The sequence below is a fragment of the Anas platyrhynchos genome, chromosome 2 (genome assembly GCF_047663525.1).
Source record: "Anas platyrhynchos isolate ZD024472 breed Pekin duck chromosome 2, IASCAAS_PekinDuck_T2T, whole genome shotgun sequence".
NCBI classification, from domain to species: domain Eukaryota; kingdom Metazoa; phylum Chordata; class Aves; order Anseriformes; family Anatidae; genus Anas; species Anas platyrhynchos.
The window spans coordinates 18,358,787-18,386,570 of NC_092588.1; the positions used below are offsets into that span (position 1 = coordinate 18,358,787).

General features: G+C 39.7%; 1 protein-coding gene across 1 annotated transcript; it reads right to left on the reverse strand.

Moving 5' to 3' along the window:
* Window positions 1–807: 807 nt before the first annotated feature.
* TRHR (thyrotropin releasing hormone receptor) lies at window positions 808–20,555 on the reverse strand. Its single transcript, XM_005022942.6, has 3 exons — window positions 19,357–20,555; window positions 5,441–5,854; window positions 808–4,634 (listed from the first exon to the last, which is right to left on the reverse strand). Exons 1-2 carry the CDS (start codon window positions 20,155–20,157, stop codon window positions 5,447–5,449), a joined length of 1,209 nt encoding a protein of 402 aa, XP_005022999.4. The 5' UTR covers window positions 20,158–20,555; the 3' UTR covers window positions 808–4,634; window positions 5,441–5,446.
* Between the last annotated feature and the right edge of the window lie 7,229 nt (window positions 20,556–27,784).

The following is a 27,784-nucleotide window of genomic DNA, read 5'->3' on the forward strand; positions in this document are numbered from 1 at the left end:
AAAACCCCCACCATGTTCATACAAAATATATGCAATAACTACAGATTTGAAAAGAGAGAATTGCTGACGACTGCACCTAGTGACTGGCAGCAGAGTTTTCTATTTTGGAACATTTGGGAGCGACACCACCAGTCTCTCAGTCTTCCGTGCTCGCGCCTGCACAAGCAGTAACAGCCTGCAGGCACAGCCTGTGTGTGTTGTCACTCATGTGTCCTTGCAGCCCTTCATCCTGGTGTGCTGGCAAGGTCCTTGGCAAGGCTCTGTCGCCAGGACTTTATCTTTCTGTGCATTTGTTTTCAGTTTGAGAGAAGATCCCTGCACAGGTGTTATTCATCCGTCCAGGGGGGTCCATCTCAATGACTTCTTAGATGTCTCGGAGCCATGTTGACATGTTCTTTTGACACAGAAGCATACAAATGCAAGCTGTGATATCAAATATTGTGATACTTCCCTCCTACTCAAAATTATGGTAACATCTAATACTGGAATAAAATGTAAGCAACTCCAAGAAAAAATATTTTATAGATTTTTGTTTTTGAATATTTTATGGTTTAAAATGCATGAATGATTCTTGTTGCAGGGACATGGATTCACATTAATTCCTTCTTATTTCAGTGCTGGAACTGCTAGAAGGCAAACTGCTTTTCCTTCAGGAAGCAAAACTTAATTTTTCAGAGTGCTCATTAACCCGCAGGTGACAAAGGATCTTGTTATATTATCTGTCCACTGGCAAGGCAATAATTAAATAAATAAATAAACAAAAGGTATACACTCAAGTGCTTGTTAAAAACCAAAGTTACAGTATAATTGTCTTGCTTGATATTTTATTAGAATAACAAGAAAAGTTCATCACAAATTAATCTCCACAGTTGCATGCTTCAAATAATTACAAAATGCTTCTTTTGCACAAAAATTGTTCTTCCTTTTTTGGAGGACTACATTTATCAGTGGTATAGTTCGCAGAATATGTACTGAACAATTTCACAATCATATTAATAAACAACTTTATAAGCCACATGCAGTAACAGAATGAGATCAGAATTACTCTGGGTAGGAGGAAAAGAGAATCCTTCTAAATCAGCTGGACTTCCATAGTTTTTAATTCAAATTTCCAGAATTCATCTATAAAATGAAGGAATTCAGGAATTCTGGCATCTGAGTCGCATAAACTCAACCTATTTATTTACTCACTGTTATTTACTGTATCAGTATATCTGAGTAGTAATGGAGGAACCAGGAGAAAAAAATCTCTTATTGAAAACAACAAAACATCAACTAAATAATTCCTTCTCAAAAAGTAGAAACAAAATGGTGAAAGATCATTTTGAAATTTCACTGCAGTTTGAAACAAATAAACAACTATACACAATAGTATTCATACAATAATAGAGAAACAAATAAGTGTATGCAGCACTGTTGAAAGGACACTTTGGTTTTGCACACTCTTGAAACGTTTCTTTTTTTCCCTTCTTTCTTTCTTTCTTTTTCTTTTTTTTTTTTTTTTTTTTTTTTCCCACATGGTGAAAATGAAAGATTGATGTTGTTTTGCTTTGCTTTGTTTGTTTGTTTGCATTGTTGGCTTTTCAAAAACAAGTGAGAAATGCCCGTCTTCTTGCAAAGGCTGAGTGACTGATCCTGTGTAGCACAAGAGCAAGGCAGCAGCTCCTGAAGTAGAATCAGTCTTTCCGTCAGTTGTATTGGACAGTATCCTTTTGAAGGGAAGCTAGTGATAGCTTTATCATTAGTCTTGTACAATTCCTTTCCACAACTTGTGTCATTCATTTCCACAGCAGCATCATAAACACCTTCACAGTATTGGAGCTGCTTGGACACTCCTTAACTCTGACCTCCAAGAGGCCATGCACTAATTTTAACTGAAACACGCTTTAAATACACCTAACCTCTCTGAGCTGCACAGTGCACAATTTACCAGCACTGAAGCTTGCAGCATCTCACTATGTTACACTGAAAAGAGTGTAGCTCCAAAACCAAGAACCTACAACAATATATCTTCTGTGAATTATTGGGTAAATTTCCAAATAAAAATTAAAAATTAAAAAATAAATAAATCTGTAAAAACCCCATCTCTTACATCAAAACCATTACACGAGGATCCAGACATGGATTTCAATAGTGCTACCATTCAGACAATTCTTTCAAGCTAAACGTTACAGAGGAATTTGTTATGCACAAAATATGTATATAAATAGTTACATTACTTCAGTCAGTAGTTGACATCCAGCCACTTTCACAACTAGCAAAAAATATGCTATAATATTATCACTAAAGTTAAAATCACACAAGTTTTTAAATAAAGTCCCACATATCTAATCTATTATGCTCAGATACAAGAAAAAAGGTTGGTTGCTGTTATAAACAGAACAAACATAGAACTAGACCTCAAATCACATTAGCATGTTATCTAGCAAAGTTTCATAGCACTAGCTGTTGGAATCTGTGTAAAATTAGTAGATATTTCATGAATAACATCCATAAAGACATAGTCACAATAAATTATGAGTTAAAACTGCACCTGAACTTACTTCTGCGATTTTATATATTGTCTTTATGCACACAATTTTGTATGAATACTCATTTATGTTTGTACAAATATCAGCATAAAATCGTTCATTTTTACTTGTTATTCCAAATGAAGGTGTATACAAAATTGTCCACATAAATTTTAGCCTTTCATTGAAACCTTGCTAAAATATGGGCTTAAAAAAAGACTATAGGGACACAGACTGAGAAAGCAGAGCTAGATGAGCAAAGGAAGCTAGCTTGGAGCTACGTGGCAAAGGAAGGACAGAATTTAATTCTGATTTTTGTCAACCTGTAGGAGTTTTGTTTAATCCATGCTTCTCTGGCAGAGGTAGGGATAAATGTGTAAGCCTGTGTTGGCTAGCACACAGCTGCCTGGCTGCTGTGCATCCCCTGCCCACCCCATGGGTGGCCGCCTCCACACACATGTCCTCCAGCAGCATCCTGTGGGGCAGCTGTGAGCCATTCTACCTGACTGCATGATCAGGCTCTGCTGATCTATGTCGAGGAATTGATTCTTGTCTTGGATGTGTCTAAATAAATACAAATGCTTATGCAATGTTTCCCAGGTAATTTAGTTTTACTGTGGCAGTTGCTTTGCAGGAAGCGTTATATGGCTTGTGGTAGCTCTTTCTGACTGCCTTTATGATAGGATGCTGTAGTTTTAGGCAAGAGTGAGCAATGAAATGCCACAGAACTCAAATTTCACATTGATCTCTGAACAAGGAAAGGCTTGCTGAATGCCTATACCCCTGCTATATTGTATTTATGAAATATGATTGCTATGCACTCATCTCTAACATCAGTATTCTTCCCTTGTGACTATTGAGCCTCAGCCAGCTTTGCCCACTTGTCTGCTAAGTGATTTACTCTATTGTACCTTTTCCTTGTTATTTAAAAAGCAGAAGAATCCTGACACCCACCTTCCAGCTGTGTGGGTGTTCAGGCACTACACTGATGGCCCATTGGCCCGTTGCATGCAGTTGGTGCTGCTCATGCAGCTGAGAAGTGGCACCAGTGGAGAGGACACAGCAAAGGCTGCGGGTCAGGAAAAGGGAAAGGGAAACATGACAAAGAACTTGGAAAATTAAGAAAAGGTAGCAATGCTTTCACAGCATTTTCTCTTTCCAGACAAATATACAGCCAATCAACCTTTCAAGACACTTCTTATATCCTGCAATATTATAATGGATACTCTTTGAAAAGAAAAATGAAGAGAACTCTGACTTTTTTTTTCATTGTTTTCCTCTTTTCTGTAGGCATTACCTATACTGAAGCCATAAACCTCTTGTAGCAGCCTGAGAGACAATTACTGCTGAACTAAGATAAAATTAACTAGTAAAAACCTGTCCAGTACTCTCTAGTATATGTCAGGTTCAGAGAGGATTCAGTTTTAGCTGAAACTTATATTTCATGTGGTCCATCTCTAAACTAGCTGGCTGAAAAAAAATAAGTTTTTGAAAGCTTCCTACTGATTTTTTAATTTGTTTATTCCCTGCTGTGAATTGATTGAAGAGCCTTCATATTTCAACCTGTTCATGGTAAAAAAAAAAAAAAAAAAAAAAAAGATTTCATGCTCTTTGCTATCAGATCTATCAGATATCTGTTTTTTGAAGCATGTTATGATATCTACTGCTAGATCTGCATTTCAGTTCCAGCTGTTCTTGGGCACCCAGTGCAGTGTGAGCACTCCCAGGACATGCAGCAGCATGTAAGAAGGCTCTGTCCTGCTCTCTGTCCATAGTGATGTCCCAGGCAGCCTTGCTCTTTTGAGAAGCGTGCACTACTGTTTGGCAGTCTCCAAGTTTCTTCATCTCTTATATGTGAGGTGTAGGACTTGCATATTCCGCTGAAGTCAACTCACCTGCTTAAAGTTACATTAAGTGCTTCATTCAATTAGACTTGGCAGTATATTGCTTTAATTCCCCCCAAAATTCTGTTTCCTTGTATGAAGCAGACAGATATGTAGAGATATATGGTAACTCCAGCAGTTTTGCGAGCAGAAATGCCTTTGTATTTCATACAGGTTGGTGGGAACAGAGCATCTGAAGGATTTGTATGGCTGCATACTCAGAACAAGGTGGATCTCAGGCCTGAAAATTACAAGAGAAGAAACAAAGTAAGAAATAATTATCTTTCATCCTCACAACGTCTACAAAAAAGAAATTTAAAAAGTAAGTCGCTCTGTGGATCATCTCATTGTAAGAGCTCAGGTATACAGGCTTATGAACAGTAGGTAAGGATTGTTGCATAAAAGGAATCTTGAAATAGTGATGTGCGTTACCACACAGAAGAAATCTGGGTTAGAGAAACGTGCTACTTATGGGAACAGTACATCTAGCATGAAATGGATGTGGCTTTCCAGGACTGGAGTGCTGCTGTGTGAGATCCATGTCTTCTCTTTGTGCTAGCTCCATGGTGGCACTGGGTTAATTGCCCCCAACCTGGAGGGGGTGACACACGATAAAATGCCCCATTACTCTCCTGCAGGCAGTCAGAGCATGGCCCAGGAGGAATCGCTGAGCTCAGACACGAAACGCCACCCCTCTGCCAGACACCATACATGGGGCACCATGCCTGAGTACCACTCACTGGTGCCCCACCACTGCCCTCTGCTTCTCAGGGAGTAAGGCTCAACCTACACATTTCTTCTCATTGTTCCCCGTGACCCAGATCCTCCTGGTCTTATCATGCTCAGTGCAAGGCAACCTGAGCACCAATTTCCAGACGCGACCAGCTGTCCCTCCTCACAGTACAGTGACACTGCCCCATTTTGTGGTGCATCATTTATCACCACCAACCTTACCCTGCTAGGCCTTCACTGCTCTGCCCCACATGAAAGCTATCCCAGCACCACCTACTGCACATCAACACGATCTGCTTCATGAGGAATACTCACCAAATATCAAAAGGCATTATCTGTTACCCCAGACGACAAACACGTGTCGCCGATGGATGTTTTTGCAGAGGACAGATAGGTATTGGTGACGGTAATATCTTCTAGCTCAGTGCTGAAGTGATCAGACTCTTTGATGACGTTATAATTTAGGGCCACACTGTAACTGGCAGGTTTTTTTTCCCGCTTCTGCTGGCAGTTGCAGAGTTTCCTGAAGGCTGCTCTGAATTTCTGGGACATGAGATTGTAAATTACAGGATTGATGGCACTATTTAAATAAATACAGATTCTGCAAAATAGCAGGAACCAGTTTTCTTGAAAGGGGCTGGAAAGAAAAGAGTTGACAACCACCAGTGTTCGGTAGGGCATCCAAAGAAATGCAAATAAGACGACCACCACAGCCAGCATCTTGGTGACCTGGGGGGACACAGAGAGAGACATGAGGCGGGCAGAAAGTTACTACTCACAGCTTGGAAAAAACATGTATGTTTCTACATATCTATGGCAAACCAAAACTACTGACGGGCTTTTCAACTGTGAATTTCAGAGCCATGTTTGGTTCAGAAAGTTCTTATGTAGTAAGAAGAAGAACAACAACAATAAGCCTGGCTTCAGATTTCTCCCACTTTTTGTTAAATGACTCTTTGTAGGCTTTGCAACTCCTCAGACTGGATGAAAGTGTTTTAGGTGGAAAAAAGGGATCCCCCCATCCCCTCTTTTTTAATCACTTTAGATATCCTTTAGACTAATATGGCCTGTAAATGAATTGAACCTGAAGCCTATTTATATTATCCACTTTAACAACTGCCTTAAAAAGGTTTCCAAAAGTATTATTATTATTATTATTATTATTATTATTATTATTATTATTATTATTATTATTATTATATTATTATTATTTAAGGAACTAGATTTATTCCTAGACCATAAATCCTAATATTTAATTAGATCTTCATTATTTGTTTTTTAGTCTGAAATGTCAGTTATAGTTTATAGTTACACAAACAGAAATATAAAGGATTACAATAAAGCTTTACTATAAGAGCTTTTATCTGTTTTGTAAATTTGTCTTGAAAAAAGAAAAAAAAACAACCCTTGGGAATACCCAGGATATCTGAAATGAAGGGAATAAGAAATAATTTAAAAGTTATTAAAAAGAAAAAGAAATAAAAACAAAAAATGTCTTTCTGTTGTAAACAATTTACTGTATCACTTACATAGAGATATAGTTATGATTCTTTTTAGATACTACTTGGTAGATACTGTATATATAGTGATTGTAATCCTAACATATATAGTATGTTGTAATCTCTAGTCCCTACATTAAGAAAGCTTGAAAAGTGTTAATAAACAAGGTAGAAAGCACAGTGAAATGTGACTACATGGGAAACACACTGGGATAATACAGTGGAATGGCCCCACATAGGTCAGGAGATGATTTGGTTAACTGTGTGAGCATGAACTGGAGAGCAGTGGCACTGAGTTTGGTGAGCTATAGCTGCTACTTGTGTCTTTTTTATTATTATAATAATATATATATTACTATTTGCCTTTCTTCTTGACATAAAAATGTTGCTATCTATTGACAGAGTAGCTTGAAGAACTTCTTTTTACCTTTGCTTCAGTCATATTATACTTTATTCTTTCTACCTTGGGTACCTGAAGTTATACTTCAATGAAGTAGCAACCGCTTTAGCCACAGAATACATGCTGGCTGTATGGGTTATAATGTCATTGCTTGTAGAACTAATAGATGTAGTTCAATTAGTGATGAGTTTCAACCGATGCCCAAGGGAGACAGATAACTCCACTAAAATCACCTACATAGAGATGTTAGGTTTTGTTATGCTTCTTTTGTTTGAAGTTATACTATATATTTTATTTTCTGATCAGATAGTTCAGTATATAGAAAACATGCGATCTCATTATCTAAAGTATGGTTGTTCTTTTTTCTATCTATAAAGACACATACTAATATTACCAATTTTGTTTTTTTTTTTTTTTTTTTTGTTACAATACAGAATGGGATGAAGAGACAACTTACTCTACATATGTATCTATCTATCTTTAAATGCACATATTCAAAAATTACAGCTTGATTCTACAGTTCTCCTCTCTTCACCCCCACTTCACACCTCTACATCAGTGTTCAGTAGGAGCCAAAAATCAGACTGAGGAATTTTATCTCCCTGTTTTCTCACTTGACCAATACATCTTTTCATGACTTCTGCATAGCTTTTCTTGTTTGCTGTGCAAAAGCCATCACCAGAACAGAGCAAATCACAAATGTGAATGTCTCAAGTAGCTGAAAGATGATTTTTGCCTTATCTCTGAGTCATTTCTAGAAGGAATAGTACTTTGAGCAGGGCTGCAAGGAGTGAGGTTATTCAGTGCTGACCTGCTCTGGCTCACAAAGACTGGGGACTCCTTATCTCCTTCCTTTCCTTCCTTCAGTTTGGCCCCAGTGTGCAGCTCGAAACTGAGCAAATCCATTCAACTGAGAATAATCATTCATCATGGAATGATTATAAAGGAAGAAAGTAACCCTTTGTAGAGCTTGGATTAACAATGGGAGTGAGTCCAATTAACAGATGTGTTGTAACAGCTCTGGCATTCAGAGGAAGTGTGGGTAATAGTCTACACAGGCATCAGGATACTTTGCTACCAGAAGCTCAGCAGGGGACTTTGTTACAATACCCACTGATCAGTGGCAATTTAAATTTCTTCTGAGTATATCTTTAAAGAACAATTGCTCAGAGAATCATTTACAATGATGCAGCTGTCAGTTTGAATCCCAGGTTGTACTAGAAGCAAATTGATCATAGTTATTATCAGGAAACAGAAAGATATTCACTCATGAAATTTTAAGTCACGTAAATGATACAGTACCTCAATGGAAAAAAGGCTGTTACCCTTCAAGTCCTATATGGCAGAAAGACCATATAGGTCTTTGTGCTTCACGTATGTACTGTGCAAACTGTTAGCTAACTTTATTTGTACTTCACAGAATCACAGAATTTCTAGGTTGGAAGAGACCTCAAGATCATCGAGTCCAACCTCTGACCTAACACTAACAGTCCCCACTAAACCATATCCCTAAGCTCTACATCTAAACGTCTTTTAAAGACTTCCAGGGATGGTGACTCCACCACCTCCCTGGGCAGCCCGTTCCAGTGCCTAACAACCCTTTCGGTAAAGAAGTTCTTCCTAACATCTAACCTAAAACTCCCCTGGTGCAACTTCAGCCCATTCCCCCTCGTCCTGTCACCAGGCACGTGGGAGAACAGGCCAACCCCCACCTCACTACAGCCTCATTTAAGGTACCTGTAGAGAGCAATAAGGTCGCCCCTGAGCCTCCTCTTCTCTTGTGACTTTACATCCATTTTTCTTCTATCTAACATCACTAGTCTGTACTCAGCTTACTGACTTTACAATATTTTAGAACTGGTTCTTAGTACCAGATAAAAAATATCATAGCCACAGCAGAAAGTGCCCTGAGCTGAGATTGATTCAGTCTACAGGTTTGAGCGTGTTTAAAAGAGCCAAGTTAGCTTGGCACTGTCAAGCTTTAAGCCAGAGAAGACATTGTCTTGTCATAACATTTTTCAAATCACTTCATATGAAACATAACTAAATGTTCTTTTTGGAGGGGCTAATCATTTTGTCAGTGGAGTGGGACATTAACATAAAGGGCGTAAATTTTTAAAGAACATTCTTTTCAATACCTATTCTATCTAACCATACATCAAAACTCTCTGAAAGCAGAGGTAAAGACCTTTAGATCAGTCTGCAGAACACTAACGTGCCCACTAATTAGTCAGGTGAAGACAAACGTGCACTGATTGCTCTTTGCAGTACGCACTGCATATTCTATACTCAGAGTACAAATTATTCTCAGTTGAGGAAACTGAAAACACAATTATAAACCTTTGAGACAAATCAATTTTAGTCCAAATTTCAAGTCTACTTTGAATGATAGCAAAGTGTTTGAGATTGAATATGCTCCTGGCTGCATGCAACCACTCTTCAAATCTAATCTCTTGTTTCTGATAATGTTTTGAAAAAAAACACAAAATAAACAAACAAACAAAAACAACAACAAAAAACTTTTAAAATGCTTTATTTATTTATTTTAATTCTGATTTTTTTTTTTTCCTTTTTTCCTTTTTTCCTTCCTGTTCTAAAACGTTGTCATTCTAAGGGAGTGCTTCTAGAAGACATTTTCATTATGATGGTATCTGCTGTTTGGTAGTTGCTTCCTTCTCCTTTGACTGTTAACCTTTCTTACATTGGTAGGTAAAAGTCATAGTTGTACTTACTAAGTCACTGTGCAATGTAATCACTGGCATTTTAAAAGCATGCAATAGTATCTCCTGTTCTTGTACTTGGCTGTGTTCATTGATATCCCTTTCTCATGCTTGGTGGTGCTCACTGCACTGCAGAGATTTTATATGCCAGTCTGTGGTTTTGTAATCCAAAATAAGAATTGGAAGTTGCACAGTGAAGAAGAGGATTAAATAAATTAATGTAAAGTTTTGATATAATACAACTGCAAGTGAAACTAAGTGATATGATTGAGGTTTCTTGTAGCCATACAAAACTTAATCTTTCACTGCTAGCTGGAATCCATGCCTGCTCTGCTGTGAGTGAACAGAGAAGTTTTTATAGAGAGAAGTTCATCACATAGTACATCCCGTACATAGTACATCCATAGTACATCCAGTTTCACTGGAGGATAACATACAGTTTTTAATCAATCATGGAGGGACATCAGCCAAATAATGTATGGGTGTTTAGCTGCTAGAAAAGCAGTTTACTTGAGAAATCTTCTCTGATATACTTTGAATAACACATTTTCTATTCATGAAATGAAATTTTTCTTTATCTCTCATCTTTTTAATAAAAGGCTTGTGAACAGAATGCATAAAATGTGCAGTGGCACTGAATTTTAGAGAAGGGAAACTGGAGTTGTCCTTCAGCTTTTCCTTAAAGATTTTTTTTTTTTTTTTGAATTCATTGTCCTAAATGGCAACTTTAAAATAAGCTGCTAAACCTTTTGAAGTCCAAATAAGGACCATTATCTTTTATTTCTGCAAACAAAGTTATTAAACTTAAAGTTATTGAAATTGTGGTGGTGCTGTGCATGAAAAAAAAAAAAGTGTTTATTTTGACACTTACAGCCATGTGCATAATTGTTTTTAAATAAATAAACTGAAAAAGTTTGGCTTTTTTTGTCTGCTGCTCCACAACACTCATAATTTATTCAGAGCCATATCAATAAACACATTTACAAGTACAAATATATCTCAGTAGCTCATCTATCTCCTCTCATATGCATTTACAGGGAAACTTTCATTCTTGCTGATATTTTGATGTCTTTCCAGAATGCAGACTTGAGAATGCTCTCAAACACCTGCCATGGGAGACACATACAATGGTGCCTGAAGTCAGTAAGGCTGCTGTAAACATTCAGCTCCTACAACACCTGGATTTGGTGTCGTGCGTGTGTTATACTGCAAGACCTGTTTATTCCACCTGCCCGTTGGAATGAGTTAATCAGGGCTACTTTTTACGCTGGTGCAAAGATTATGAAAAGGATGGCTATGATTAAAGATTAAACAATTATTATCTCAAATTTCAGGCATGTGTAAAGATGAAGCCATAATAGGTGTGTGAATATAAATATAAGTTGAATATGAACTTCTTGATAAAGGCAATGAGCTGACTATATTGAATTTAGTTTCTCTGCAATTTTCAGTAATGGACTATACGGCCAAACTCTAGGTACAGGCACTTGTGTATTTTCCAGATTGAATTTAGGCACACACATTACTATTTACATGCTATCAATGCCTGTGACTGCAGTTAATAAGATTCCTCAATTGTTATTCATTTTGATTAGGATACACTCCGTGAATGAGTTTTCTGGAAGATTTAACAATATGTATGGTTTGTAAGTACCAATAACAGGCTATTTTGGAATAACAAAGACACAAATTGGTAGGCTGAAGCCATCATATGCATACCTGAAAAATCAGAGATTTAACTATTGCTGTTGCCTTTGCAGTTGCTTCACAGCATTTTAAAGACAAAGACATTTTAAAGGAAAAAATACACTAAAAATTGCTCCAGCTCATTTGCTTTTTGAGAAATAAGACTTCTCAAAGTCTAAAGGAAAAGTCTGTAGAAGCCTTTTATGAAGTACATAGCTAACAGGAAGCAGAGGTAGGAATGTTTCTTTCTTGGGCAGGTTTATGTTGGTTGTTGTGGTGAAAACTTAACTTTTTTTTTTTTTTTCCCCTCTGGACTATTGAGAAGTTGTGCCTATATCTACAGGCTGTGGGACCTTGTTAGAGACTATGAAACAGCTTAAAGAATAATGCCATTAAAATATCAGCCGTTTGAAATCAGTGAAGAATCGCTTACCGATGAAATAGACCAGGATGTTATACTGCCGATTGCTTATAAAATTACTTGAAATATCCACCTTTAATCTTTGTTGCCACTAAAGGCAGTGCTTACCCTAGTCTTATGGCATTACATTTTCACAGTGCTTCAGGAGGACCAGGCTACTTTACACATTTGAATTATATGTTTAATTGGACACCCCCCTAATTCAGTCTATATTTTCTGGTGAGTGAGTAGGAATGAACTTGAGTTCACTTTCCTGAGACTTGTGATCGTCTGTCCACATGATCATATAGCTGTTAAATAAATCTTAACATTGAATTTGCAATGAAGCTCCTTCTTTGGTTCTCAGTAAAGTAAAAGGGACTTTGAACTATCTCGCCTTAAGAGATAACTCTTTGTCAAGATATCATCTTCTAATCATATTGATCTTTCCTCTGTTACGCTTTGAAGTTTCAGCTACTGTGAAGCGAGCTTAAGTGAAAAATGTTTGAAAAATTTGCTCTCCTGTTTAACTTGAGGAAATATGTACACTAGGACTATTTCATCCTGTTTTCTCAGGTTCAGATTGTGAAAATCACTCAGCAAAAATATTCTATATAGTTTCTTTTTGGTCAGAGAGGTCTCACCTTACTCTCAGTCACCTTTTCATTTTCTCCTATTTTTCTGTTGCAGCAAACATTATGTCACTGTTTCTTCATCACTGAAACTCCTCTATTGGCAGTCCAATGCTTTCCCACATAAGGATCCTATGTTGGCAGTCCAATGCTTTCCCACATAAGGATCCTATGTTCAACTCTATATGAATTTCAGTCTAGCAAGGTTATTTCCTTTGCAGAGCACAGCTTAAACCCCGCTCAACACAGTCATAAGATGTTTCTTTAAGTAACAAACTAATCACATTCTTGAAGTTTTACCTGCATATTTCAGTACTAAAAACAAGCTTAACAATATTTGATGCCATGTAGCACTAAGCACGTACTAATTCCCCTCTGAAAACAGAACATATCAATGCTGCACCTTTTTCTGACAGAGATCTTCCCTCAGGATACAGTCAGGTGTTGCCTACTGACTTCTAGTGGCTGCAAAAGCTCTGCAATGGTGATAAATGACTCATTGTTTTCCATAAGGAGCGGAGTATTTAGCTTCTGACAAAGAAGAGGTAGAATGAACTGCTCCTTCTGGGACACAGAAAGGCTGATGGAAAATACAAAGTCAATTGGAAATGGACTCCAATGTAAGAAGGAATGCCTTGCTATCAAATAAGAGTTTTATTTTTGAAAACTTTTTAAATTGGTTTATCAAATCCTGCTATCCTGTACAGTTCTGTAAAAAAAGGATAAATAATGCACAAGTAGGGTTGATTTAGCTCTTCACAAGTAGATACAAGAATAGAGTTTGACATGTTCTATAAGTATTTGTTGGTGCTTCTTTCCCTGCCAGAACTTCAGCTACAGTATAAATAAATAACTCCCAATTTAGGTTTTTGTTCAATATCAGCAGTAATGTATGCTGTTTTGTGAAAGAAAAAAATGTATTGGAAGTAGAGGTATTTTATGAGAAAAACAAAACGTATTTTGTGCCTTTCCCTCCCTTTTGATTTTTTTTTATTTAAAGGCCTGATTTTTAATACATGTTTTTTGTTTGTCTTCCCCGTTAAGTTTTGTCTTGAAGTGCTTTGAGTGAACAACTCTTTAGGGGACCCTGAGTAGTACTTTGGAGACTTTGTCCTTCAGTAGCTATTGATATGAGTGTATTGATCATTTAGTGAATATATTTTGTTTTTGTCAGCTTTTCAAACATTCAAATGAATTAAGTATTTCCTTGAACTCATATAGTTCAGTGACTTTTAAATCATGTGGGTGAGATGGTGCAAGCAGGGAATGGAATGAGTAAGCACATTACCACTTTGTACCTGGAAGAGCTGATTTTCATTCATTGTAGATATAGATGTAGATAGTCTGAGCTCATTCATTCTGAGCTCATCCCTAGAGATCTCTGAGGAAAAATATGTTAAAATAGGCTTGACTCACCATTCTAAAATAAATTTCAGGACTTCTTTCTAAATCATAGAATAATATAAAACAAAGTTCCTGACCACCTGACCTCTTTTTTTCCCCTTCATTTGTTGCATTGTGTCTGGTTACGTTAGAAATTGGAAATATTTGTTCTAACAAAACTGAGCATGGTCCATCCATCCTTCTGCAGTAGCTGCCTCCCTCATTCCTGTTTACCTCATTGTTGATCTTCCATACAACCCCCAGCTTCAGCCCAGGTAGCTGTCATCCACAGTTGTGTGAAAATTATTTTACTCTGTATTTGCTTCCTCCTTGAGCGTGCAGCTATTCTAGATGCCATGCAAGGGTTGTTCCTCTCTTGCCCTGTTATTTTCCTTTGGTGTCAAGTGTGAAGAAGCATCCCGGGTGTGGAATTTAGGGTGATTTCCAAGTTAATCTTCACATTTTTAATTAGTCAGCTTCTAACTTTGAGCTAACACTCATACCAGAAACCTAAGTGATGTACTACCATTTTTTATTTTTTTTTTTTAAGAAAACAAATGAAATTACTTATCTGTATGACTCACAGTAAAAAGTATTGAATGTATATAGAAGCCTGACATTAATTTTTGGAAGCTGACATCAAAACACAAAGTTGACAGTACACGTTAAATGCTAACACAATAATATAAGTTAAAAATGTCTAAAAAACAACAGGATGACAAGATCTATTTCTGCCATGAGTTTGAAACAGCTTTAGGAAATCCTCTTCAACTGAAATGCAGCTACTGTATGACAAGGTAGGGGATGAAGCCTTTTCTTTTACAGCTATATAGCAATTTTTGACCATTTTTAACAAAGGAAGATTTTCAAAACATAGATGAGGTAACAAGAAGAAAATTAGATAAAATGATATGACCTGGCAGTCCAGGTCAATCTAAATCCATGTTAGTTAAGCAACCCACACCAGACTAAGTAGGTAAATTAATTCATTTACTGCTATATTGGATTAATCATTATCAAAAATGGTTATGAAAATCATTGGCTTAAGCCTGCACGAAGGCTGAGGACACCTATCTAACCTCCCATCATTCTATATTATATAAAGGCAATCTCACAGCTGGTTACTGATAATAATTAATTGTAACAATGCAATGGAGCTGCAGTTGGTATCCATGGCCCGGTGCAGGTCAGGGCCTGCAAGGATTGTTGTGAGGAGAGGCCAGGGCTGCCCCATTACAGACACATGTGGCTTTAGCTGGTTCTAGCCAGCTCCAGCTGGCTCCAGCCAGTTCCAGATGGTTCCATCTGGCTCCAGCGGCCTCATGCCGGGGCACTGCTGAGGGACTGAGTGTAACTTGGGGCTATAACAAAGGAACATAAATTGGCAGTAGATTAAGCTAACTTTTCCCAAGTATGGCCTTTTTGGCCCACAACTGGTAAGTGCTCTCCCTGTCTTTATCCCAACCCAACCCATGAGGACTCTCACTCCTGTTCTTTCCATTTTCTCCCCCCACTTTTTTTTTTTTTCTGCAGGGGGAGTAACTGAGTGGCTGGGTTGGGGCTTGGCTGCCATCTGGAGCCAACCCACCACTGGATCATGGGCTGATTACGTTGTGTTGAAATGTTCCTGTACACCACATTTTCAGCCACTTTCTCTACTGTTGCCTTCAGGGGGCAGTGGCGACCTGGTTCAGGAACGGCACGGCGGCCAACCCCAGGCCGCTCGGTCCATCAGCTCACAGACACCAATGTGGTGGATGGCAAATGGCGTTTATTGTCGAGTCACATGGGCTTATATACCCGAGGCCCATAGCGTCACTTCCGCTTGCTTACATCACAGGCCACACGCTACTGTCCATCAAGGGAGGGGCTCCACCTTTCCGTACAGCACGACATCTTCCGGCCGCCAGACCCTAACTACCCACATCTCCCCCCTCCCTATGCACAACCAAATTAGCTAAAATATAACAATCTTAAGATGTAGACATCGTAACTTAACTGAAAAACATAAGGCACAATAACCAGGAGAAAACTAGGAGGTAACTGGTAACCCTGAGTAAATACACTCTTAAAGTAGTTGTTGGTGTTCTACCAACATAATGTTAACTTTCTCTAACCAACTTTTAACAAACAACACAAGCATATTTAGTATACAAGGTCCAAAGATAAGATCACACAAACGCATTGCAGCCCCCCACCCACGGAGGCCGCTTCGCTGGTGTCTGGATTCTGCCAGTGTGGAACTCTCAGGCTTAAACAGGACGCTTGCTGACTTATTGTCTTCTCATATCGCCGGGGTATACAGATTACAGGGGTGTCCGATGATCCGTTCCTGTGAACAGAAACTCAGTTTTCATTAGTTTTGTTCTGAAGTTGGGGCGTTGGCTGTTTGGAGCTTCTCTGGCCGCACGAGTTGCCATACCTTCGTGGGCCCTCAGGCCCTGGACTTGCGCCTGGGGGGTGATCACTGTTGGGTCCGTACCCATTCGCCGCTGCAGGCTAGAGCCATACAGTGGGTGATCCGTCCCAGTTACTTGGGCCAGTTGTCTCATACAGTTGTCCCCCCATTCTCGTTTTAAAAATGATCATCCCACCCCCATCAAAGATCAGTCTACAAGTTTGTTTGATATCAAACGGGAGCATGTAGCCTCCCCTGAAAACACCATCTATGAGGGTGGAGACCATTGCAGAACGAAGCCCTTTATCCACAATAGCTTTAACAATCGCTTGTACATCCTTAGGGTTTGTTGGTGAGTGAACCCTCTGCCCCCCATCTGTCACCCAGACCGGGAACGCTAGCACGGCCGATAGAGCCAAGATGGTGCACGCAATCTTAATTTTCCTCCAATCTGTGAGAGGAATTTCTCTGCCTCGCGGTGCAGCTTTATTTCGGATGGGGATATTTCTGCTATCTGTCCCCATTTCCTCCTCCGAATGTGAATCGGTATCTGATCCGGAGTCAGAGCTTGACTGACTGCTCACCTCCGAGTTCCGGTACCCTCCCATCGAGGTCCGGCCCCGCCCCCCACCCCTGCGGGCGGGCCGCTCCCTGCCTCGTGGCTCGCCCCGCCGCCATCTCAGCGAGGCGTTTGCGCCACAGGAGCGTGTTTTCGGATGGCCGTTCCGATCGGCTCTCTGCCCCTCTCTCACGCTTCTACCTCCTCCCCGGTCGTCCCCGCAACCGTTCTCTTTTTCGCATTTCCACGTGTTAGTAAAACCTAACGCTTCATCCCCGTTCCCGCCGGAGGCTTCTTCACCCAATTCTTCGTCTTCTAGTTCAGCACCGTACTGGGGCGCACATGGCCGTGGTCTCTCCCAGATTTCCCCAGGCTCTGGTTCCCCACCGGCACCCCTGGCTTCCTCAGCCGAGCCACCCCACAGCTTCCACAACTTTGATACGACCTTCACAAGGGTTTCCATCTTCCTTGTTGGTCCGGGAGCTTCCTCCCCGCCGGGCTGGTCCCGCCGCTCCGGCCGCCGTTCACCCGAATCAGGAGTTTTCCCGGGTTTCGGCACCACTTGTTGCCTTCAGGGGGCAGTGGCGACCTGGTTCAGGAACGGCACGGCGGCCAACCCCAGGCCGCTCGGTCCATCAGCTCACAGACACCAATGTGGTGGATGGCAAATGGCGTTTATTGTCGAGTCACATGGGCTTATATACCCGAGGCCCATAGCGTCACTTCCGCTTGCTTACATCACAGGCCACACGCTACTGTCCATCAAGGGAGGGGCTCCACCTTTCCGTACAGCACGACATCTTCCGGCCGCCAGACCCTAACTACCCACACTCTACAGATCACAGGATGGATATCATGGATATCATATGCAACTCTATCACCCTAGAAGAAGGCACTTATACAACTTCACAGGAGGGCAGAAGTCATATACTGACTGTCAGCTCTACATGTCTTTCTTCTTACTTCATGTCTTAGCAGTTTTTGAGATTTTAGATTATTTGAATATGGACTTGTGTTTTTCCATTTTATATTACAGGATATATTTTGTAAGCTGCTATTATACAAGTGTTACTAAAACTGCCTCACTATCCTTGCTTTGCTTCCTAGATTGTACCATGCAAAAATGCCAACTTTACTGATAACGATGCAAGTCTAATTCACCAGGTTATTTAGGATTTTAGAAAACATCTTGTTGTCTTTATAAGAGACAAAAAGAAAAGGCGTTATACTATAATCGTCACTTCCTGATTTTGTAATATAACAGCATCCACTGTCTGAAAAGCTTAATTTAAAAAACTTGTGTGCTTTTCAAATGATGCTAAGCATAAGTTACCAAGTATGCATGCTGAAATGATATTAATAACTTTAAAAGTGTATTATCTTTTTTGCCTACCAATTAATGGATAAAGGAAAACAAAATTAGACTTCTAATCTGAATATTAACTATAATTGGAGACATAATTAAATATAACCTAGCCTACGTGTTTCAATTGTGCATTTCAAGGCATGGTTCCAATACTGGGAAACCATCTATCTCATAAAACATTAGCAACTGTTGCAAAATAATAACATAAAGCTCAACTTATCAGCTGGGTGTGCACTCAGCTTGTTTGAAAAGGTGCACAGTTCAACTTTGCTTCCCGAGGGACTTGTACAGTGCAGGAGGTAGAAGCATCTTGCCTGATGAAGTGGCCCCTGTACAGATCATTGCAGCAGCTGCCAAGGGGTTTGAGCCAGGCTGCTCAGTGCAGAGCCACGCTCCTTCATGCCCACATCAAGCTTCAGGACACAGCTGGAGCCCGTGCCTGAGATCTGACCACAAAGTGATGCTCCTGAATTTGTCGGTACTGGACCCAATGGTGCTGAGTGCTGTGTGAGTGTGAGGTAGTAAGCTTCATTGCAAATAGCCATAAATAATTCTACTAACTATATTTTAGCTACGTACGCACACATATATTTAATGATATGCAAAGAAGCTAGTCAAACCTATGCCTCAGTTTTGAGCCATCACAAAAAACAAACAAACAAACAAACAAAAACCCAGAAAACTTTCTGAGAATGAACAGAACAGATGCTTAGTATTTACAAGGCATTTTTATACACAGACTTGTTTGAGTAGGCTTTTCGCAGGGGCATTAGAGACGGGAAAAGTAAGAACTCTGCTACGTTTGCAGAGCCACACAGTTCCTGAACTGGGATTAAACTCAAGTCTCCTAAACTGCCAGACTAGTTCCTTCTTCTCAAATCTCAAAAGTAACTTACAAGTCACTTTATATATTTGATGTTTTATTCTTTTTTGACACTTCCCAATTTTTTTTTCTTTTTTAGTACAGGAAATAAAATACAAATTGTTTTCTAGTCCTAGCAGTAAGTGATAATGAACAGGCAAGAAAAATAAACATTTATACATATGTTTATAAATATCAGAATATAAATTTCAGCTTGACAACATAGCAAAAGAGAGAATATGTATTACTCCCACATATTTAGACTAGTGAGCTCTAAAAGAAGTTGTTTTAGGTTTCAGAAAGCCATTCCAAACTGCTGTTCCTACCTGCTTTCTAGAAGCAATAGTGCTATTGAAACTCCTGTTAGTCGTCTTGGAATTCACAGGCTTGTTTTGGTGAGCCACGTCATTCCTCCATGCCTTAGAGTGTTCTTTTGGGTCCGAAGGGATGGGGTTCAGGAACAGTATTCTAGCAATCAGGCCATAGAGGACAGTTGCCAATACCATTGGCAAAACATAAAATATACCAAAGTCCATCATGTAGATAGGAGAGTAATAGCTCCTGGACACCTTGTAGCCACAAGACACAACAGTGGTGTCTTTGTAGACTACTGTATTGAGGTCTAGCAGGAAAAACCACATCATACAGTATATGGAGGTGAAAGCCCAGACAAAAATAATGATCTTTTTGGCTCTTGAAAAAGTGCATAGGAACTGAGCTTTGATTGGGTGGCAGATAGCTATGTATCTCTCGACAGTGAAAGCAGTGATGGAAAAAGAAGAAGCATTGATCCCTAGGTACTGGAGATAAGTGATGCAGAGACACCCCACGTAGCCATATACCCAGGATCTGTACAGACTTTCTGTGATATTGGGCAGTCCTGCAGCCACAAGCACCATGAGATCTGCCACAGCCAGACTCACCAGGTAGCAGTTAGTGGGAGTTCTCATGTGTTTGGTTCTGAGGACCACCAAAACCACCATGATGTTGCCCACGATGCCCAGTCCGCAAATGAGGAGGACCAAGAGAATGGTAACCACTTGGTATTCAGCTGTAATGATCTCCTGGCTTGACAGCGGCAGCCCAGTGTGGTTCTGCTCGTCCCCTGTGTCATTCTCCATCTTCATTAGCACACTGCTGCTCCTGCCCGGCACTTGATCTCAGCACATGTTCTCCATGGTACCCTGAAATGGGGGACGTGGAGCAGAGCGTGGATGAGCTGTAGCCCCAGGGCACATTCTCCATGTAGTCACAGTCCCATTGCTGTCCTGTCCTCCACTCACCTGAGAGCACCTGGACTTTGAGCCTTTGTAAATTCAGTTACCAGACAGGTGAATCCTTCCCAGACTCCAGCTCACACACAGGTTAGAAAGCTGTGCTCTCATAGCTGGTCTGAGGCTTTCATGAAAACACAGCATGTGGAGGTTTCCACCCTGCAGAGGGGGACGAGGAGGCAGGGAAAGCAGAGCTCTTCTGCACTGCCAGCTGGCAGAAGCACTGCACGGGACTGAGCTGATCCACCCCTGGCAGATTTCAGCATCACTGCTTTCCAGGAGGAGTCACAACATACCGAGGGTGGAGACAGCAGCAGGAGGTAAAGAGAGAATGATTTGTAAAGCTCCCAGGTTTTCTGCTTCATGCTGCTTTTCCTCTGTGCTCTCAGTTGGCTAGCTCACATATCGATCATATTGATCCACTCTGGCAAACAAAGGGGAGATTGACTGGCAATAAAAAACACTGATTTCTAAAACTCTGATTTCCCCCGTGTCCTTGTGGAAGTACAGGTAATTTACACTTCCCTCCTGCTTTGCAGGGAGCTGTCAGCCCTTCAGAGCTGGCAGAAATATATCACAGCTTTTGAAACCAGCAGGAAAAATTAATTTACTTTTACTTTACTTTACTTTACTTTACTTCACTTTACTGTACTGTACTGTATTTTACTTTACAGGCAATTCTCTATGAAACCTCTATTGATATTGTCGTCACTCCTGAGCCCTTTCAGCTCTTCTCCGGATTGTAGCACAGCAACAATAAAACTCTCAGAGCACAAATTGCTTCTTAATGAGATCAGTCCCCACCCCCCTCAAGTTTATTAATCCACCACTGTTTTCTCAATGAAGATTTTCCTCTCCTTGAATGAACTCCTCCTTTCTCACTCAAATTGTGTAAAAACACAGACAAATAATAATAAAAAAAAGACAGAAATCATGCTTTCAGATACATGTATGAAAAATCAATGCATGCTGTAGCAGTGTTCAGCAGCCAAACTACAACTGGAAATGGATGTAGAGCTTTTCTGTCCAACCTGCTGCAAATCTGAATGCCTCCAGGCATTTGCAATAGCAAACCCTTCTCCAGTGGTCTGTGCAAGAGCCCCCTTGTCAACTCCCCATCACAGTGCTTCAACCCATTGTTTCTGCTTATAACAGATTGAAGATTAAATCCGCCTTAAAGTGTTTTTTTTTTTTTTTTTTTTTTTTTTTTTTTTTTTTTCCATTCAGGGCAATTGTTTTTGCTCTTTGTGCTCTTTGCTCAGGAAGGGTTCAAATAACAAAATATTGCACAACTGGAGATAGGCAACTTGGATTTCAAAACAGATTTTAGTATTAAGAGAAAAGGATTAGCACATGATGTAATGTTTGCAGAACTAGGATTTTAAATAGACTGAAACAGCTTTTTGTGACAAAAAGAGGATATCATTTGAACTGGAGTAGGAATTGAGACTCAATCCATTTCAGAAGTTTGACACCACTTGGTTAAGCTTTCCAGACACTTTTTTGACCATTTCTCACTTGTATTTTGATCAGATGTTTTTCCTCTGTAGAATTCAGATAAAGTGAGTATCATTCTTCCTTTTAACAGATGAAGAAATGGGGGGAGAGAACCAGATTCATTGGTGGCATCTATGGGAAAATCCAGGCTACTGGTTACTGGACCAGTGTTTTGTCTACAGAATCATCATGGATCTTACCAGAGATTCTGCTCCTTACACTCTGCAGGTCCCCTTGTTCTGGACACAGCTGAAAGAAGGCCAGTGCTATTGTAACACCTGGGAGACAGAAACAGGGTTCTTCCCCACATCCTTTCCCATTCCACAACATTTTACCCTTCTGTTTATAAAGTTATGTGGCTGTAGAGCGTGTAGGCTAAACCACATAGCATTAAAGCACACCAGGGGGAGCTGAGGAGTAAACTAGCAGATATTTAGTGGAAGCAAGCAGGGACCCAGCAGGGATCAAACTCAGCAAGGTGCTGGACCAGAGTTCAAAGCAGGAAAATGAACTAACCCCTTATCCCCCACTGACTTCAGCTGAATCCAACATTTTCAGCACCTCCACCAGCTGATTTCTCTTTCAGTGGTGACTGATATTTTTCTGCCACACTGTCCCACCGTAAAGTTTTGTTCATCATGTTTCCATCTGTTCTGCTAGCTCTTGTAGGCAGGTCTGAGCTGAGGTTGCAGAAGTGTGTCTGGGAGCATGTAAGCTTTTGCAGTTCCAGCAGTCATGGCAGAGTACAGGAGATGCAGAAAAGTTGGAGTATATTTAAAAGCCCACATGACATGGAAGAGACTATGAGAAGTCTGGAAGATGTGCAAGAAATGTGTTATCTCATGCCAGCCTGGCTAGTCTTCTGCTACTGGTTTCTATCAGAGATGGGAGAGACCCTCTTTTCTAAGCTAGCAGTTTACTTTCCATGGCTCTTTGCCAAGTGTTGTATTCTGGTAATGAAAAAAAGTACAGAGCTGTTACTGTATGGCTGACTGTAGGATATGGGAAATAGATGGCTTAGCTTATGGTGCAATGGTGCAACGGTGTGTATATCTACAGGAGGTTTGCAGAGGATTTTGATAGTATTGATCAACATCATCTATGGAGCACATCCCTTTTCTTTCCATGTAGTAATTCCCTGACTTATAATGTTCATGTAAAATCTGCAGTCATTGCAGAAATAATTTCAAGACTGTGTAAATTTATGTTCTATGTAATTAAAGCATTTGGTGTCATGGACTTGACTCAAACACCATGTGATGTGCATTGTCTGATACATTCAAATCATTGTAACACAAACATCAGTCAGAAATCACAAGCTGAATCTGGAAAACAGTAAAAGATCAGCTTTTTCTTCACTTAATGCTGTGTGAATTCTGCTGGCAGCAGTGTTGGTGGGTGCAATACTGCAGCCTTCAAAATACACCAGCTAGTTTCAAAACAATTCAACATTAATACATGCAAGCCCAGCAGCTGTGCCAGAGAAATTTTGAGAGCATATGGACCAGAGATCTCTGTGAAACTTTTAAAACATGTGTGGTACTCTGTTTTATACACATACCTGTTGGTCCAGGCATCAAGTGACACTACATGTACAAATGAGCACAGATGCCACTAGCAAGTCCGAGCAACAGGCAGAAAAACAAGTCCCTGAAATGTGCTGACTCTTGCTATTAAGTTTCTGTTGTTACAACCCTTTGGGTAGGAGGGAGAAGGGAAGCATTGTGTCAATACACCCTGTGCTGTACAGTGCTTAGCTAACAGCATTCTCGTACAATTTTTTTCCCATTTGTCTCAATTAAAATGTGTTTATGCTCACCTGGGGAACAACAAAGCTGTAACAAACTGTCTCGTAACATTAAGCACACACTGAGATGGAACAGTGAATCACTATAAACACTTTCTCCCACTAGCTATAAATTATTCTTAATTCTGTTTCTCTAAGATCACTTCCCCAGCTGGCCTTTTCTGTTCTGAAAAACGACAAGGCAAAAATGGCAATTTCATACCCTATTACCTGTCTGTATTCCAAGTTCATAAAGCATTGTAACTTGGATTCTTCACTCTGCGTGCACCTCTGAGGGACTGTCAAGTGCTCACTGCTGTGCAAATGTTTCTAGGTCTGCAGTTTGTAGAGAACATAAGCTACCACCCATGTTCTAACTCCAGTACTATCCAAAGGCTGGCTTTTTAAAGTTTGTATCTAGCTACTGGTATGATCAGCTCTAAACGTGCTTTGGATTTGCACTTGGCGTGGCTAAATGTTTAAGTAACTGTGGTCAAGTAGAATGTATTCTCCTACATCTGCTGCACCACGCAGCTGCACTTTTGTGCTAACACAGTGAGCCTGTCGTATAATGTTTGGCTGGAGGGACAAATCTGTGTCTGGAAAAACCCTTTTATGAGTGAAGATTTTGTGTGAAACAAGCACATTTTCTTCAGGATAAGTCTCATTGCTCACCACTAGTAATGTGTCTTTGTAATGATTCTTTTTGCCAACTGTCACCAAAAAACACCTCTACTGAAGCACTGCTAAAATCCTGGATGGTTTTCCAGAAATGCCCAAGTGATTTAGGACTTATGATGACTTGAGGTTTCCTATCTGCACCTCAGAAATTCCGCTTGATTTGGGGGATTTTAACCTGCATATCTGCAGGAGAGTGCAAATCTTGTTTCAATGGTGAGTTTTGAGTATCTTTGTTTTATTTTAATGTTCATATTGGACTGGTCTTGATTGTAATCTCATGGCTAGTAATATATATATATATATAATATATAAATGTAATTGTTCTAAATTGTTCTCGTCACAAAAAGTAAGAAACATGGGTGTAAGCACTCAGTTGGCTCACATGGAAATTTCAATTTATCTATTGCCTGTATACCGTGACCTGCTGGTATAGATCTGGGATCATGGAGCAAAGCAGACTGAAGGACTTAAAGAGGTTTACTCTTTTTTCACTAATTTCTATCAACTCAGATGGAGAGAAACTGTTACAAGGGCCTGATGAAGCAGAGGGAACTTTACCAGAATAAATGCAGAGAGTCCATACAACAGAAGGGGTGAGGAAGCCTTTTCATGAAGTTTTTGATTTTCTGAATTATCTGCATTCACTGGAACTTCACTTTTTAAGAGACTATAAGCTAAGTCAAAGTGATCACAGAAAAGTAATCTGAAGAAAGAGGGGGTACAGTTCAATAGAGACAAACACATAGTGGTAAATGTCAGCAGAAACAAGCAGGTACTCAAACTCAGTGTGGAAAAACTGGCAATAGAACAATTCTGTAGAAACAGTTCATCTGCTCTCACCCCATACATCCATCAGCACAAAGGACTAATGAGAAGCTGTTGTGAAATCAGGTTTTCATCCCAGAGTGGGCAAGCATATCCGACGTGATGAACTCATCCCTCAATGGGCTGTGTTCAGTTCTGGGAGGCACCTTCTGAGATGTGGATACAACTCAGAGAAAAGATAGAAGAAAGATTTCTGACAGCAAGACCTATGAGAAAATAATGAACAAATCTAAGTCATCTGTTCCACAGAAGAGAAGATTGTGGCTGTAAAACAAAAACGAATAATGTGTTTTCCAAGTCCACTGTGGAAATAATCATCTGAAACAGCAACAGGGAAGATTCAGGTTGGCAAATCCTTTTACCAGTAGGACTGCGAGGTTTTTGAATAGACTGTCTGAGGAAGCAAGAGTCTTCAGAACTGGAGTAAATGAATGTCATCTGTCATAGACATGGCTGATTCTGCCTAGGACTACTACGAAGGGCTGGATGTCTTGATAAGACCTGTTCTAGCCCTGTTGCCCTCTGATTCCACCACTGTAAACCCTGGGCATCTGTGTTCATTTTCCTCCTTCCTTGTGCACTCCTAAAGAAGGAGAGTGTGATCCAGACACTTGGACTTCCAAAGGGATTTGGATGGTCCTCAGGTGAAGAGTGGCAAAGACAGTACTGCCCCCAGTACTCCAGTAACTAGAAAAAGGCCTCTGGTATCTGCTGAAAAGTCCAGTCATCATATTTGTGCCTTACTGCTCAAAGCAAGGAGAAGTGCCAGCATTCCGACAACCTTGGAAAATTACATGCATGTGCTCTACAAACTGAGGTTATCTGTGCTGTGAATTTCAGTCTTGAGAAATTCAGTCCCTTTCCTAACAAGCTGAAAAACATTCAAAAAGCACTGGGACTCTGTGGAGCAATCTTCTCTGTCAGCGGATGGTGGGATGGGCACCTGGACTGCAGTGGCACAGATATAAGCCACAGCAGTTGAAGAGCAGCCAAAGAATTGTGGTATGGTTACAAACTCATCATTACCTTAATGGATTAATGTTTTTCTGACTTTCCTACAATGATCTGAGTGCAGTGAGGTTGAATCCAAATTGCAAATGAATTTTATAATCAGGGATAATTGTTTCTTGTACATCATATTTGTTTACCTACCTTTTCCAGTCTAAACCTCTTACAAGAGTAAGGCTATTAAAATAATTCTTGCTGTCTAAGAAAGAAGACTCAAAACCAATAAAAATTATTGTGATTTTTACTTGAATTCTAGCCACTTTGCTCTAGGAGCAAATTTAAAGATGATGGAGAGATAATCCACTAGTTGATTTTAATAAGGCTGTGTTTATTTGAGCAGTGTAAGGATCTGAAACTCTATATTTTCCCATTTCATAAAGTGAGAAAGAAACAGAGGCTTCTTTTCTGCAAAGAAAGAGACAATAGGTATCAAAATGATCTTGTGATTTCCAATGACAAGTTCTCTAGAAACAGCGAAACCGCCATTTTATGACAGTGAAAAGGAAAAAAAAAAAGAATACACCAATTACATAAAGGACTATAACTTAAAATGTAACACAAAATATTTCCTTTTAATATCTATAATATACTGAGCACTGTATAGATCATAATTTTTCACTAGGAAAAAATTAAAGATGAGTGATAAATGTTCTACAAATGTGTTCAGTTATGCTTTGCATGAAAATAAGTGCTGGACACACCAATGGTCATTTATTCCTATTTTAGATTAAAGAGGATGCTTAAAATTTCACTAATATACTCAAATTTGCCAGGTGTGAGCTATTAGCGGCGCAGGGTCAGCATACTGAACATTGATAAAAAGGTTTATGACACTACTAAATGAGCTCTGCACATTTGGCATTCACACTACAAAACAATATTGACCTCCAAAATGAAAGGATATTTCTGCAAGTATGCAGAATATGATTCCAGGCATTTCATGTACAGATGATCATTCTCTTTACTTGTAGGATGCATAAAGAAAGCATGAAAGTTCCATACTGGTTTGGATTTTTCTATTTTTACATTGGAAACATTGTCTCACACTACATTTCAATAAATGCTTTGCACAGCTGTCACAGCAAACATCTTTATGAGGAGATGACATTTTCAGTGTGAAGCAATTTATTGAAGAGATTAATTGGAAGATAATAAGCCACACTAAGAACAAGGCATGACTTACACTGTCTAAAATGCGCATGTGTCAAACATGGTAGGCAAAGCATTTTCATGCTCTTTGGGGGCTCTTCTGTTAAAAACTGAGGTGAGGTTAGTAGCCATCAAAGAAATTTTAACTCAACAGAACTTGAGCTCAGAGCTCATCATTATATAGACAAGCAGCTACTATTCTGATTTTAATTGTTCCTTCAGGAATCAGTCAAGTCTGTATATATGTATGGTGTAGTTGGATTATCTTAAAACCCAAGTAAATTTATCACAATAATTGTTTTGAGTAATGTCTTGCCCACTTGTAAAATTAAGTTCCACTTTTCATTCTGTGTTCTCATGTACCTGAGGATCAGGATTCAGGGCAGGATAACTGACAACCTGTCCCCAGATATATACTCATACAAACCATCAATGAGTAACTACAATGTGATTTTAAGCTTTCACCCACATTTAAAGCAAAAGGGGAGAAAAGACAAAACAGAAACTAAAGACACATGCATTCAACACCAAAAA

Coding starts and splice junctions, on each gene's coding strand:
- TRHR (XM_005022942.6), bottom strand. CDS start 20,157: ATGAAGATGGAGAATGACACAGGGGACGAGCAGAACCACACTGGGCTG. Junction 5,855..19,356: donor CTATTGCTTCTAGAAAGCAG/GTAGGAACAGCA, acceptor GTGTCCCCCCAG/GTCACCAAGATGCTGGCTGT.